At 37.3% G+C, this 12,922-nt stretch overlaps 1 protein-coding gene across 1 annotated transcript in view; it reads left to right on the forward strand.

Moving 5' to 3' along the window:
• LOC107590879 (tetratricopeptide repeat protein 7B-like) overlaps nt 1-2,983 on the forward strand; it is a 9,018-nt gene extending 6,035 nt beyond the window's left edge. The window contains exon 2 of the mRNA XM_016279814.1: nt 1,479-2,983. Coding sequence (XP_016135300.1) covers nt 1,479-1,700 — 222 coding nt within the window. The 3' untranslated portion in view covers nt 1,701-2,983. The remainder of the gene's footprint in view (nt 1-1,478) is intronic.
• Nucleotides 2,984-12,922: the final 9,939 nt, after the last annotated feature.

Consider the following 12,922-nt stretch of genomic DNA (forward strand, 5'->3'; position numbering starts at 1 on the left):
CCCGCAATGGAGTTGATTTCAGGTGTTACTCTTCTTGTGGGAACGTTTGGTTGTGTGTTTGGGGGATCGTCACGCTGAGATGGAGAAAGGAGTCCAGATCTCGTCCCATGTCAGTATTTAGCAGACAATGAGTCCAGGATGTGGAGGCTTGTCAGAGGAAGTGTGTGTGTGTGAGTGAGTGAGTGCTGCTGTCTCCGGCTGTGTGTGTCTTAATAGTAAGCAGAAATGTCATGTCTTATAAAGGAGCTCCCCTGTAGTAGACAGCAGCAGGAGGAAGTATTGCCCCTGTCTCTGTCAAATCTCTCCCTCTCTGACCTTCTTTTGTGTGTGTGTGTGTGTGTGCATGTCTGTTTATGTGTCTGACACTGTTCTAACAGCAGGACAGTGGACGGCATCTGAACTCTCAGAGCTGTTCACACTACATTAACCCTTTGTTTGATGTCGGCTCGTTTTTGATCTGTGTACTATAAAGAATATGTTAGAAATACCACGTTGTGCATTCAGACCAGATTTTATGACATTGTCACAACAAACACAACAGATAACTGTATTCTTATAGAATTGTTTTATGGAAATACAGAGGTCTGTGATAATTTTGACACATTTGACATACCAAATACGAAGAACAATGCGTATTTGCAGAACAGAAACTGTGTAAAAAATTATATCAGAATTAAATTAAATTAAAATATTAAATTACATTTTTTTATTAAATTACATTTAATTGAAAAAACATTACGCATTTGAATAATACAATAAAAACAGTGATATTGTAATTTTTTTCAGTTTAATATATTTCAAATTTATTTAATAAATAATAAATAAATTAAATAAACAAAACTGAATTTTCAGCAGCCAATACCCATTACACTAGTCTTCGGTGTTACATGATCCTTCAGGAATCATTCTAATAATTTTATATATATATATATATATATATATATAATAAGCAGTTATTAGAAATATATAATATATAAAAATACATAAAATATTTTTCCCAAACTGCTTTTTCAAAAACCACTGATTATATAAACTATAATTAATAATATTATAATATTAATATAGTAATAAATAATATAACTAATTATAGTACATTTGTATCAAAATCAACATACAGAACACTTTTTTGTTTGTTTTTTCAGTTTTTCTTTACAAATTGTTACCAAACACTGATCTATATCTATTACGTATTGTCTATTATAGATCAGTCGTTACTAATCAATATTTTGATCATTCTTTTATAACTATACAATATAATGTAATTATACCATATAATATAATTATACCATTTCTTAAAGGGCCGTGTTGTACCCTAATTAATTAACTGAAAATGATTTTTTAATTTGAGTCCGATTTGAAGCTAAAAGATATGTGCAATTTTTTTAATCAGTAGGAAGATTCAAATTCATCCAGAACTCTGTCTTATATTTCCTGGCATCTGTATTTTTTTCTCTTTTGATTTGTCTGGTTTTTTGCAGAGTCTGATATTGCATCAGCTGCAAAGGTACAGTCTTGCGGAGAAGATCTTGCGTGACGCGGTGCAGGTGAACAGCACGGCCCATGACGTGTGGAACAGTCTGGGAGAAGTGCTACAAGCGCAGGGCAACGACGCCGCAGCGACCGAATGCTTCCTCACTGCCCTGGAGCTGGAGGCCAGCTGTCCCATCTTACCTTTCACCATCATTCCCCGCACCCTCTGAGACACTCCGAGCGCTCACCACCGACAAAACCTCTGTCCGTGAGTCATGCATGAACCACAGCCCTTAAACACACACACCGAAACTCTTCTTCTGTCCTGGAATGCCTTTCCCACCCCCTCCGACCTTTTTATCGGTTCTCAGACGTGGATCTGCCGAACTCGAATCGACACGGTTATCAGTGTGAACTTTTCCACACTGCTTCACTCTCATTGTTTTTGCCTTCCTATTCCTTCCTTCTTTCTGTGCTAGAATTTCCACCGGCTTCTGTATAGTAGTGGTGCCGCTCACCCTAAAACCCCGCCCCCTCCAGCACTCCCATTGGTCAGTTTCATACCACAGTACAAGTGGACCAATGAGAAACCTTTTCAAGCTGCTGTCACAGTGAAGCGGGTGACTGACACAGCGGTTTCATCAAACCATGGTGCTTCCCGAAGCATGTCCCGAAACATACAATCTTGAGATTCTAGTAGCTGTGTGTCATACGAACCAGTAATAACACTGACACAGAGGCGGTCAAAAGTGTGTATATGTGTGCCGTGTGTGTTTATGAGTTAAATGGACGGTCAGAGTGCGTGTGTCCTTTACATGTGCTGGTATCCAGGATATCCCTTCCTATGTGGCGTGTGCACGTGTGTTTATTTGGAATGGAATACTTGACACGCTGTTACAGTTGATCCCTGTTACACAAACACATGTTATAAAGGTTGTGTTTCCATGCTGTTGTTCCTGAGGGCAGGTGTGTCACCCGTGTTATGACTCCTAGAGAAACATTACGTCCCCCTCTGATCAAACGCTGTATTGTTTATATTCTGTTTGTACAAAAGAATCGCCTAGAGCAAATGGAACGGATGCCAAAAGAACAACTACTCTAAAAGCAAATATTTTATCTTGGTTCTCATTAAAAGAGAAGATAAATCTAGTTTTGGACATTTCGTTTTGTTCTTTGGTTTATTTTTCCACATTTATCATGATTCAGAGGTCGAGATTTATATTGTTGATTTATCAGAGCCTTGCTATATTAGATGTTTATTTATCTGTGTGCTAGACAAGTGAAGACATATATGTATTCCGTGTGTGTGTGATAACATGAGGGACTGTTACAGATGGACATGTTAAAATCTCAGATACGCAAAATATCTTCATAATGGTCACAGTGATTTCATTTATGTACGAGAAAGAGGAATATTGTATGTGTGTATTTGAAGTCTTAGCGGTGTCAATCACAGGGCCAAACAACTGGAAATGCTGTTTTATGATGTCAATAAATGATCGATTGAGAAAAATCTGTTTTTGTTTGTTTTTCCTTATTTTGTCATGTATTTCAAGTAATTTTTTAGGACAGCTAATATTGCTAATGAAGCTAATATAGCTATATATAGTAATATAGCTAATTTAGAATTTTCTCCTAACTGTGACTTTTACGAAGTTGCGACGTCAATTTATTTCTTAGTTTAGGTGGGTGGAAACATGGGTGGACTCGTACAGAACGTAATTTTCTGTGAAGTTGCTTTGCAACGATTTGTATCGTGAAAAGCGCTATACAAATAAACTTGAATTGAATTGAAAAATTTAATTGAAACAGGCTTCGATACAAACCTTAATCAGTTCTCAAGGGGGCGATACAGATAATTTCATGTCTGTGCCAGCATACTGTATGTATTATTTAGGTAACAAGTTTTAAAAATATCAACTCTGACATTTTTTTCAGGCAAAAAAACTTTCAAACCAAACAAGTCTGTTTGTCAAAGTGGCAAATTTGTATGGCCAACTGAACCCGATGCGAAATCTGTTCACACCTTAACTCTAGCTCTGTCAGTACTTACCTTAACATACCTTAAAAATCACCCAAAGAAAATACCATTTGTCCTAATTTTCCTATAGCGTTACTTGTGGCAGTTTTTGTAGAATATAGTGCAAACTTCTGTTGCATTATGAATTGCACTCTAACAATTCATTTCAAAGCACAATGGCGTATGAAATCTAGCTAAATTATGAGTTATAGTATGTTTTGGCCATACTTTTTCCTGTCACTCGCACATGTTTCCTTAGATGCCCATCTCACCTAAGTTCATGTATGTTAGATGAGCCCACTGTTTCCCTGACTCGTGGTATGGTTGAATGCCTTTAAAAAGCTCTCAAAGATTAATGAAGGTCCAAAAGCTCACAAGCAGAGAAAAATAAGAAAGGACGAAGGCAGCCGCCTCTGAAAAGCAAATGATTGACCTGACCTAATAAAAAGGAGTCAGGGAGAAAGAAGGATGTGAGGTGGGAAATGTAGAAAGTGAATTATTTAATGCACTTACAGGCCTGCCTTAAACTAATGAGCGCTTGCTTCTTGCTGCTTGCTGCTTTACGGGACAGGCCGCACTCCCACGAGGATTCTGGGACGTACAAAGAGCTGCAGCAAGAGTTTGGTCGTTATTAAAGAGGTGCATTTTAGTGTCTGCCAGAGTGTTTGCGCCTCTTGAGACCTCTTCTTCGACTCATTCCCGCTGAAAAGAGCCGAAGATCGTAAACAGCCCAGTACAGCCACACGCTGGGTCTTTGATCTGGGTCAGGAGCATGTTGAACCCTAATGAGCCCTCAGTGACGGCATTATTCCTCTGGCTTCTGTAAACACTACAGGCTAGTATCTCTGAGGGGTTTCCTTTGATCATCTTCGCTTGTTGAGCCTCAGCGACGTCTGAAAGATGGCCGAGAGGTGTTAGCTGGATTTCACTGACCATTGTACAATGTGGTACCTGATTGTATGTCAAACCCCCAAACAAGACAGTGGATTCATAATGCTTACTAAGGCAACCGTCACTATTATTAGTGCGCATACTTGTGGTTAGGGGTTTATTTGGCATCCCTAACCCTAAATATTAAACTTCAGTGTGTGACTCATCTCTAACAACCACTTAGCAAAATACCCTAACCAACGCAATGCCCTGGAAACCATCCACAACACCCTAACAAACACTTATCAACATCCTAACAATTATTCAAAATACACTAACACTTGGCAACACCCTAGCAACCACACACAAGACCTTAACAAACACTTAGCAATGCCTAAGTAACCAGACAGAACACCTTAGCAAATACTTTGAATCCCCCCCAGCAATCATTCAAAATCCACAATGCTTAGCAACACCCTAGCAACCCCCCCACCCCCACCCCCACAATAACCAAACACTTTACCCTATCACCCTAGCAACCACCCAAAATATCATAGCCAACACTTTGTAATGCCTTAGAGACCACACAGAACATCCTATCAAACAATTAGCCAAATTAAAATACCCTCATGCTTAACAACACCCTGGCAACCACCTACAATACACTAACAAACACTTCACTGCAACATCCTAGCAATTATTCAAAACACCCTAACACTCAGAAACACCCTAGCAATACCCAAATCAACACTTAGCATAGCCCTAGCAATCATTCAAAATACCATAACACTTAGCAGCACCCTAGCAACCATACACAATTCCCAAATAAACACTTAGCATAGCCCTAGAAATCATTCAAAATACCATAACACTTAGCAACACCCTAGCAATCACACACAATACCCAAAAAACACTTAGCATAGTCCTAGCAATCGTTCAAAATACCATAACACTTAGCAACACCCTAGCAACCACGCACAATACCCAAATAAACACTTAGCATAGTCCTAGCAATCGTTCAAAATACCCGAACACTTAGCAACACCCTAGCAACCACACACAATACCCAAATAAACACAACATAGCCCTAGAAATCATTCAAAATACCTTAACACTTAACAACACCCTAGCAACCACCCCAAATACCATAGCCAACAGTTAGGAATGTCTTAGGAACCACACAGAACATTCTATCAAACATTTAGCAATGCCCTACAAATTATTCACAATACCCGAACACTTAACAAGACCCTGGCAACCACTAAAAACACCCTGACAAACACTTATCAGACACTTTGGATAAAATCCTCTCAGAAGACCTTAGTAACTCCATAGTGACACCCTGGTGACCACCCAGAACATTCTAGCACTGATGAGGCAAGTTTTGCACGAGCAAGAATGCAACATTCAGTAAACGTCGTTGATTTAACGTAAGGTAAAAAGCAATGTAAATGTTCAGTCAAAGCGATCATAAAATATGATCATAAATAAATGTGTGATATGGAATAAGCTTTCTCTGTGGTGGTCTCTCTCTGGACATTGGCTCATGTTTCATTTGTATTATTGCTCTGATCCTGTCATTGATTGGCAGCCCAGCTCAATTCTCACATCAGAGAGCAGCGAATCAATACGAGAGAATCCAGGGAGTTTGATTTTAGTAGGGTGAGCTCACATTCTCACACAGTCATGGGAAAGTTTGTCTGATATCCTGTCAAAACCTATACAGAACCATTAGAGATATTAAAGGGATAGTTCGTCAAAAAAAGAAGTTCTGTCATGTTTCAAACCCCACCAAATTAATACCACCTCATTTTATTGTAAATTCTTCTGACACACCGAGTTATTTCTCCAGAAGATTTCTATAGTGATTGCTCATGGATCCATATGCCCTCTCCTCACATGCCCGTCCACATGTTCTCTGGTGATTATTCCAGTGAGGGGTGTTGACATTGCTCAAGGACATTTACTGTCATTTGTCCCGACAGCATTAGCTTAGCATATAATGCACCCATGGTTTGCACTCTTAATGAAAGTTTGTGTGCCAGTGAAACAAGGTATGGTGACTCCTCTAGCCGTGACCCCTGCATAGTGTTGATAGCAATGTGTCATCTATCACCAGCAGATTAGTGAGCATGTGAGAGAGAGAGACATGTTGTTCATTGTTTTGAAGCGTGACAGTCTTGGTGTCAGTGTCACACACTGGGCATTCTCAGGGGTCGTGACCCTTCACTCAGTTCATGGGATCTGCGGTCTTTACAGTCTCGCATTACCGTTTGATTCAGTATTGTGCCTTTTATCCAGCTGTGCCTAACTGAATGTTTCTCTCATAATGAGGATTCAAATATTTCAGAGATTTTCAATGGCTTCTAGGTGTCACCAAAGAGAAAATCTGTCAAAATCTTTTCTTTTTTTTTGGTAAGTTCAAATCCAGCTCGCAAATGACTGTACTTTTGCATGTCCCATGAAATAAATGAAATTTATAAATAATACTCAGTAAATATACTTTAATTACAGAGAAGGGCTTTGTGCATGTGTGAACATCAATATCAAATTGAAGAACTGCATTAACAGCAGTTCAATTTTTTTTAAAGAATTAAAAACATTTGAAATTATAATTTACTCTATAATATTCATATATATATATATATATATATATATATGAATATACACAGAACAGTGTTTTATTCATATTAAATTAATTTTATTAATAATTAATGATACATTTGTGGCACTTTATTGCTGCTTACAATTTAAAAAGCATTTTATTAAATGCATTAACAGCAGCTACACCATTTTAATAATTAAATTAATTTAAAATGTTGATTTACATCATTTAAAACTGCATTATATATAAACAAACTGCATATGTGTATACATAAACACATTATATTCAATTACTATTTTATTATTTTATATAAATGTAATTCTAAGTACATATTGTATACATAGCAATCACACTATGTAATATAAATATTTCATATTGAATTAATCACATGCTTCAATGAGTTCACTTTTCCTCTAAGGAATATTTGTAACTGCTTACAAACAAAATAATGAATGCATCTGTTGTCCTCTAAAAGTTCTTCTACCCTCTAAGAATTGCGTAACTTCTCTAATTAATACAAATCAACAAACACAACACACACACACACACACACACACACACACACTAATTCTTACAGCTGTTCCGCTCTGAAGCTACTCAAGACTGCTGACACAAGGTGGTACAAATTATGCATTTCCCACAGGGGTGTCCAGTCTGTAGCAAACTGTTACAGCAGATGACTGTCCTATCAGCACCTCCCTCCTACACACAACACAAACATACACATATCAAAACCCTCACAATCTCCTCATCCATCCATCCATCCCTCGGATGGAAAGCGTGGGAGGAGAAGGAACAGATGGAGACTGGGGAAAAAGACGGACATAGCAGGAACACCCAGTGAGAGAGAGAGAGAGAGAGCGGACTACGGGAAGGGCTCGCTGTACTCTGTTAAAAAAATGAAAATTCAATTCAAGTTAATTAACTTTATTTACAGCATGCATAACAGTGGCGATTGTCTCCAAGCAGCTTTACAAAGTGGCAGAACTAAAGGCCCAAGTGAGCAACCAAGCAAAGAAATGTACTTAGACTGACACGAGAATACATCCTGGCAAGAGCCGCTTGAGCTGAAAATGGAGAGAATAGATCAAAGAGACACTCTGCTGTAGTCCTGAAGGACAGACTTCATCTGAAAATTCATCTGACCAATCTTTGCTAGAGTTTTCACTGAATTTCAGAGAGGTGAATAATCAATAAACTTTCTAGTTAGCCAAATAAATGTAAAAACATAAGGGAGTATTGGGATTGGTTAGCTGAGTAAATAAATGCACCAAATAGAGTGTGGCTATAGAAAATGAATCATATTAATCTTTGTAATAAAAAAACAGACAAATCTGATTTAAGTGGCGTTAAGGCATAAAATAAACATCTCTGTCATATTACATCATAATAATTTTGTGTGACACTGAATTTGTCAGTGTTTATATACCATGGACCACAAAACCAGTCATAAGGGTCAGTTTTTTGTATAAATCATCTGAAAGCTGAATAAATAAGCTTTCCACTGATGTAGGGTTTGTTAGGATAGGACAATATTTGGCCGAGATACAACTATTTGAAAATCTGGAATCTGAGGTTGCAAAAAAATCTAAATATTGAGAAAATCGCCTTCGTAGCAATGCATATTACTAATAAAACAAATTTTTAAGTTTTGATATATTTACAGTAGGAAATTTACAAAATATCTTCATGGAACATGATCTTTACTTAATAACCTAATGATTTTTGGCATAAAAGAAAAATCAATAATTTTGACCCAAACAATGTATTAGAAATATACCCGTTTTTCTCGTGTTATTGTCATGCAAGCTTGTTATCTTTCAGTGGCCAGTGTATTGCTGCCCCGCAGTGTGTAAGTGTGTGTGCTGTGAAATATTAATGCAGCGTTTCACTTCAGCATCATTTAACCCCACAGAGCAGCCTGTCAATCAGTAAGCCCCGCCTCTTCACTCTGTTCCACTGCAGCAGGGACTCTCACAAACACAGACAGATCAAATGCTGATGGCTGCATTCTTAAACAGCCCACTCATTATGCACTCATATCTCATTCCCCCCGCTGTGCATTTTTCTTCCACCATATGGGCTTCCCCACCTCTCACACACAGAGACACACACACACACACACAGCTTTGAGTCTTTCCCAGACCACTCTTGAGTTGTGCCAAACACGTATACACACTGCGCACTGACTGATCATTCAACTCCAGTGATGCTCCATGGAAACTCAACCGATGAGAGATAGATAAAGCAAACATAGCGGACACAGAAAAGAAATTATCATAAATTATGGGTTTGGGAGATTGTTGTAAACATGAGCGACATGGATATATTTTACAAAGGTTTAAAATGAATAGTTAAGCCCAAAAATGAAAATCTACTCAACCTCAGACCATCCAAGCTGTGGATGAGTTTGTTTTATTACATTACTTACTCACCGATGGATCCTTTGCAGTGAATGGGTGCCGTCAGAATGAGAGTTCAAACAGTTGATAAAAACATCACAGACGATCTAGTCGACTAGTCTATAAATTAACTAAAAAACTAAATCATTGCTTCTGGCTAAAATATGAGTCTTCTGTACATAATATTGCTTTCTCCAGTTAAAATTAAAATGCCTCGATGGATTTGTTTCTTACAAACATAGCTTTTTACTTCACAAGATGTTCATTGATGGACTGGAGTTGTATGAATTACTTGTGGATTATTGTGTTGGGTTTTATCATTCTGACGGCACCCATTCACTGCAGAGGATCCATTGGTGAGCAAGTGATGTAATGCTAAATTTCTCCAAATATGTTCCAGTGAAGAAGCAAACTCATCTACATCTTGGATGGTCTGAGGGCGAGTACATTTTAAGCATATTTTCAAAGTCTGACGAGGTGATCAAGGACTCTTACGTGAAGCAGAGGCATTTTGTATCAAGTGGTTTATTTTGATAATGACTGGCTGACATTATCCCACTTATTACATTGTGAAGAAACATAATAGATAAATAAATTGACAGGATATAAAGATTTCGAGTTAAAACCAATTTATTGCATGAGAAGAAAGAAAAACCTGTAAGAAACCTGAAAGAAAATCTTAAAACATGCATTGTAGAAAATCAGTTGCATGGAATAGTTTTATGGTATTTTACACAAATATATGTTTGCGCAGTATGATAATTGGAATAAATTTTTTCATCTGTTTTCTAAATATATATCTTAATCATCTAAGTTTGAAATATTTTATCCATGCATATGCTTTATTTTTACAAAGATGTTGTGTACATCTCTTTTTTTATATTTCCTTTAAAGTTTTCTAAATGCATCTTAATGATCTTATTGTGAAAAATTCACCCCATATGCTTAATGTTTATAAAAAAAAGCTCACTAAATTTTAATTAGAACGTCATAACTTTCGGTGAAATGACAGACTTCTCTCTGGTGATATATGTCAGATCTGCCTCCATCCAATCAACAACTGATGAATTGAACTCTCTGCCTACATTTTTTTCTATTCGATAATCTGTTTTTCTGGGATGTGTCACACAACACATAAAAGAGTTGCCGCTACTTCCACTACATTGTGACTTTAATGGTAAAACTGAGATATAAACCTCCCGCTTGGTTATCTTGTTATATAATTTAACACCCTGCGGTCCCTCCATCATGTACCCCTGGTTGAGATCCCTCTCTTTTCATCTGAGCAGGTTGTAAACAGATGACAAAAGCTCCTAATACATTACATGCCTTGTTGCAATGTGAGCTGTTCTATACAAGCGCATGACACATAGTCTGGTATCTCTCAAGCCCGTCCCTCTGCCCAGCTAGAGGGCCGCAGGAACGCTGCATGTGCTTTTAATGTTGTAGAGGAGGTGCTGAACTCTCGGTCAGGTATAAATTAAAAATACTCTGCCGGATGATTTGCCAGCTCAGGGGTCGGGAGGGAGCCGTTGGGATAAGATGACCTTACTGGCATTGTGTGAATACAGAGTAAATGAGTGAATGACAGGCCTTTACAGTGTCGTCCATGTGTGTGCTTTGAACCAGCACACTAGATAGAGACCGTATATTCAGCACTGCTGGGGAGGTGGGGCCTGGGTCCTAAGAAGTAAAAGCATTTGACAGAATCTGTTCGACTAAGCATGAGTAAGCTTGTGTTTGGAGTAGAATATGCCATACAACTAGACCCCTGGAGCAGTTAAAGCTGCAGTGTGTCATTTCAGCATAACTGTGGATTTGGAAGCTATAACTTCTCAGATCTACATAGATCTGCATTATATGTCCTAATTAAGTATATATGTGTGTGTCTCACTGTCTGTGCTCAGTTGAGGTCACAGCAGGCCACTGAAGCTCACTGATTCTGCAGGCAACTGACTGTGCATTCTGAGGATAGGGAATCAGTGGGATGTGTTGGAGTATTACCTTTCATCTTTTTCCAAAACAAGCTCTTTATAAATGTTTTGCACTTCCATGGATGTCTATACATGCATACTGTGTCCGGTATTAAAAAATTTTATATGCATAAAATGCTTGGATGACTTGTTACACTATTATCAGCTCATTATATTCCACAATGTAAAGGACTTAATTTGACATCCTATTATGTAATGGATGAACAGAGCAGAAGTATAACATCAACTGCAATTTTTTTAATATATTTTTTTACTTATTTGATTGAACTGCCAATGTTTGACTTTTACACAAATTGAGAAAAATGGTTAGATTAAACATGCCCCCCAATAAAAGCCAAAAACCACCACTGAACAAGCTTATCTTATGAATTGTTTATATCAGCATAACAATTGAATTTTAAATATATTCTTAAGTTTTAAATATTTTTAAATCAATTTTTTTAAACGAATGATTTGATTGAACTGCTTAACTTTCACAGAAAAAAAGTTTTAAAAATGCCCAAAAATTGGTTAGATTAAAAATGCATATTAAAGGGTTAGTTCACCCAAAAATTCAGTAATCAGTAATTACTCACCCTTGTGTTGTTCGAAGCCCCTAAGACCTTCGGAACACAATTTAAGATATTTCTGATGAAATCTGAGGGCTCTCTGACCCTCCCATAGACAGCAAGGTAACTACCACGTTCAAGGTCCAGAAAAGTAGTCCGTGTGACATCTGTGATTCAACTGTAATGTTACGAAGCTACGAGAATACTTTTTTGCGAAAAGAAAACAAAAATAACGACTTTATTCCACATTTTCGTCTCTACTGCGTCACTTGTGGACGCGCGTTCACGACAGTACGACGCGAGCATGTGCTAACCCTTTAAGCAAGCTTATCTTACATTTACATTTACATTTAGTCATTTAGCAGACGCTTTTATCCAAAGCGACTTACAATTGGGGGATACATAAAGCGATTCTTCTTAAAGAGGCAAACAGACACAAGAAGTGGTTGTAATACCAAGTTCTTAGACATTGTTCAAATAAGTACAAGCTAGAAAGAGAAGGAATAAATAAAGAGAGATACATTTTTTTTTTTTTATGATGAAGTCAAGTAGCTTCGAAAGAGATGTATCTTTTAAGTATTTCTCATTTTAAAATAAATCTTACAAATTAACAATAACAATTAGAGTGCAAGTTTATTTGAAAAATTTACATTTCGTTAGTGACCTAGAAATAGTGTAGAATGTTAAATATATAAGAATATTAATATTCAAGATATTCTGAAGTGTTAAATATTAAATATTTTTAAATATACTTTTTTATTATTATTGAAAACAACATATTTCTAGGGTTTATTAAAAATCCCAGATTTGCAATGTGGTCTCAGACTTTATGAACCCCCTACATGTGTGTGTTATATCTATGTGGTGCCATTCAGTCGTGATAAACATGCTATATTTATGTGAGACATTTTGTCTGTTCTAGCTCCAAGATTCTTCCCATAAAGCCTGATAGGACAGAGAGAGTGTGACCAACCAGTGCCTGCAACCAAACCATGAAAAGACATTCTGACATA

This window comes from Sinocyclocheilus grahami, unplaced genomic scaffold (assembly GCF_001515645.1).
Source record: "Sinocyclocheilus grahami isolate Dianchi unplaced genomic scaffold, SAMN03320097.WGS_v1.1 scaffold134.1, whole genome shotgun sequence".
In the NCBI taxonomy this organism is placed as follows: Eukaryota; Metazoa; Chordata; class Actinopteri; order Cypriniformes; family Cyprinidae; genus Sinocyclocheilus; species Sinocyclocheilus grahami.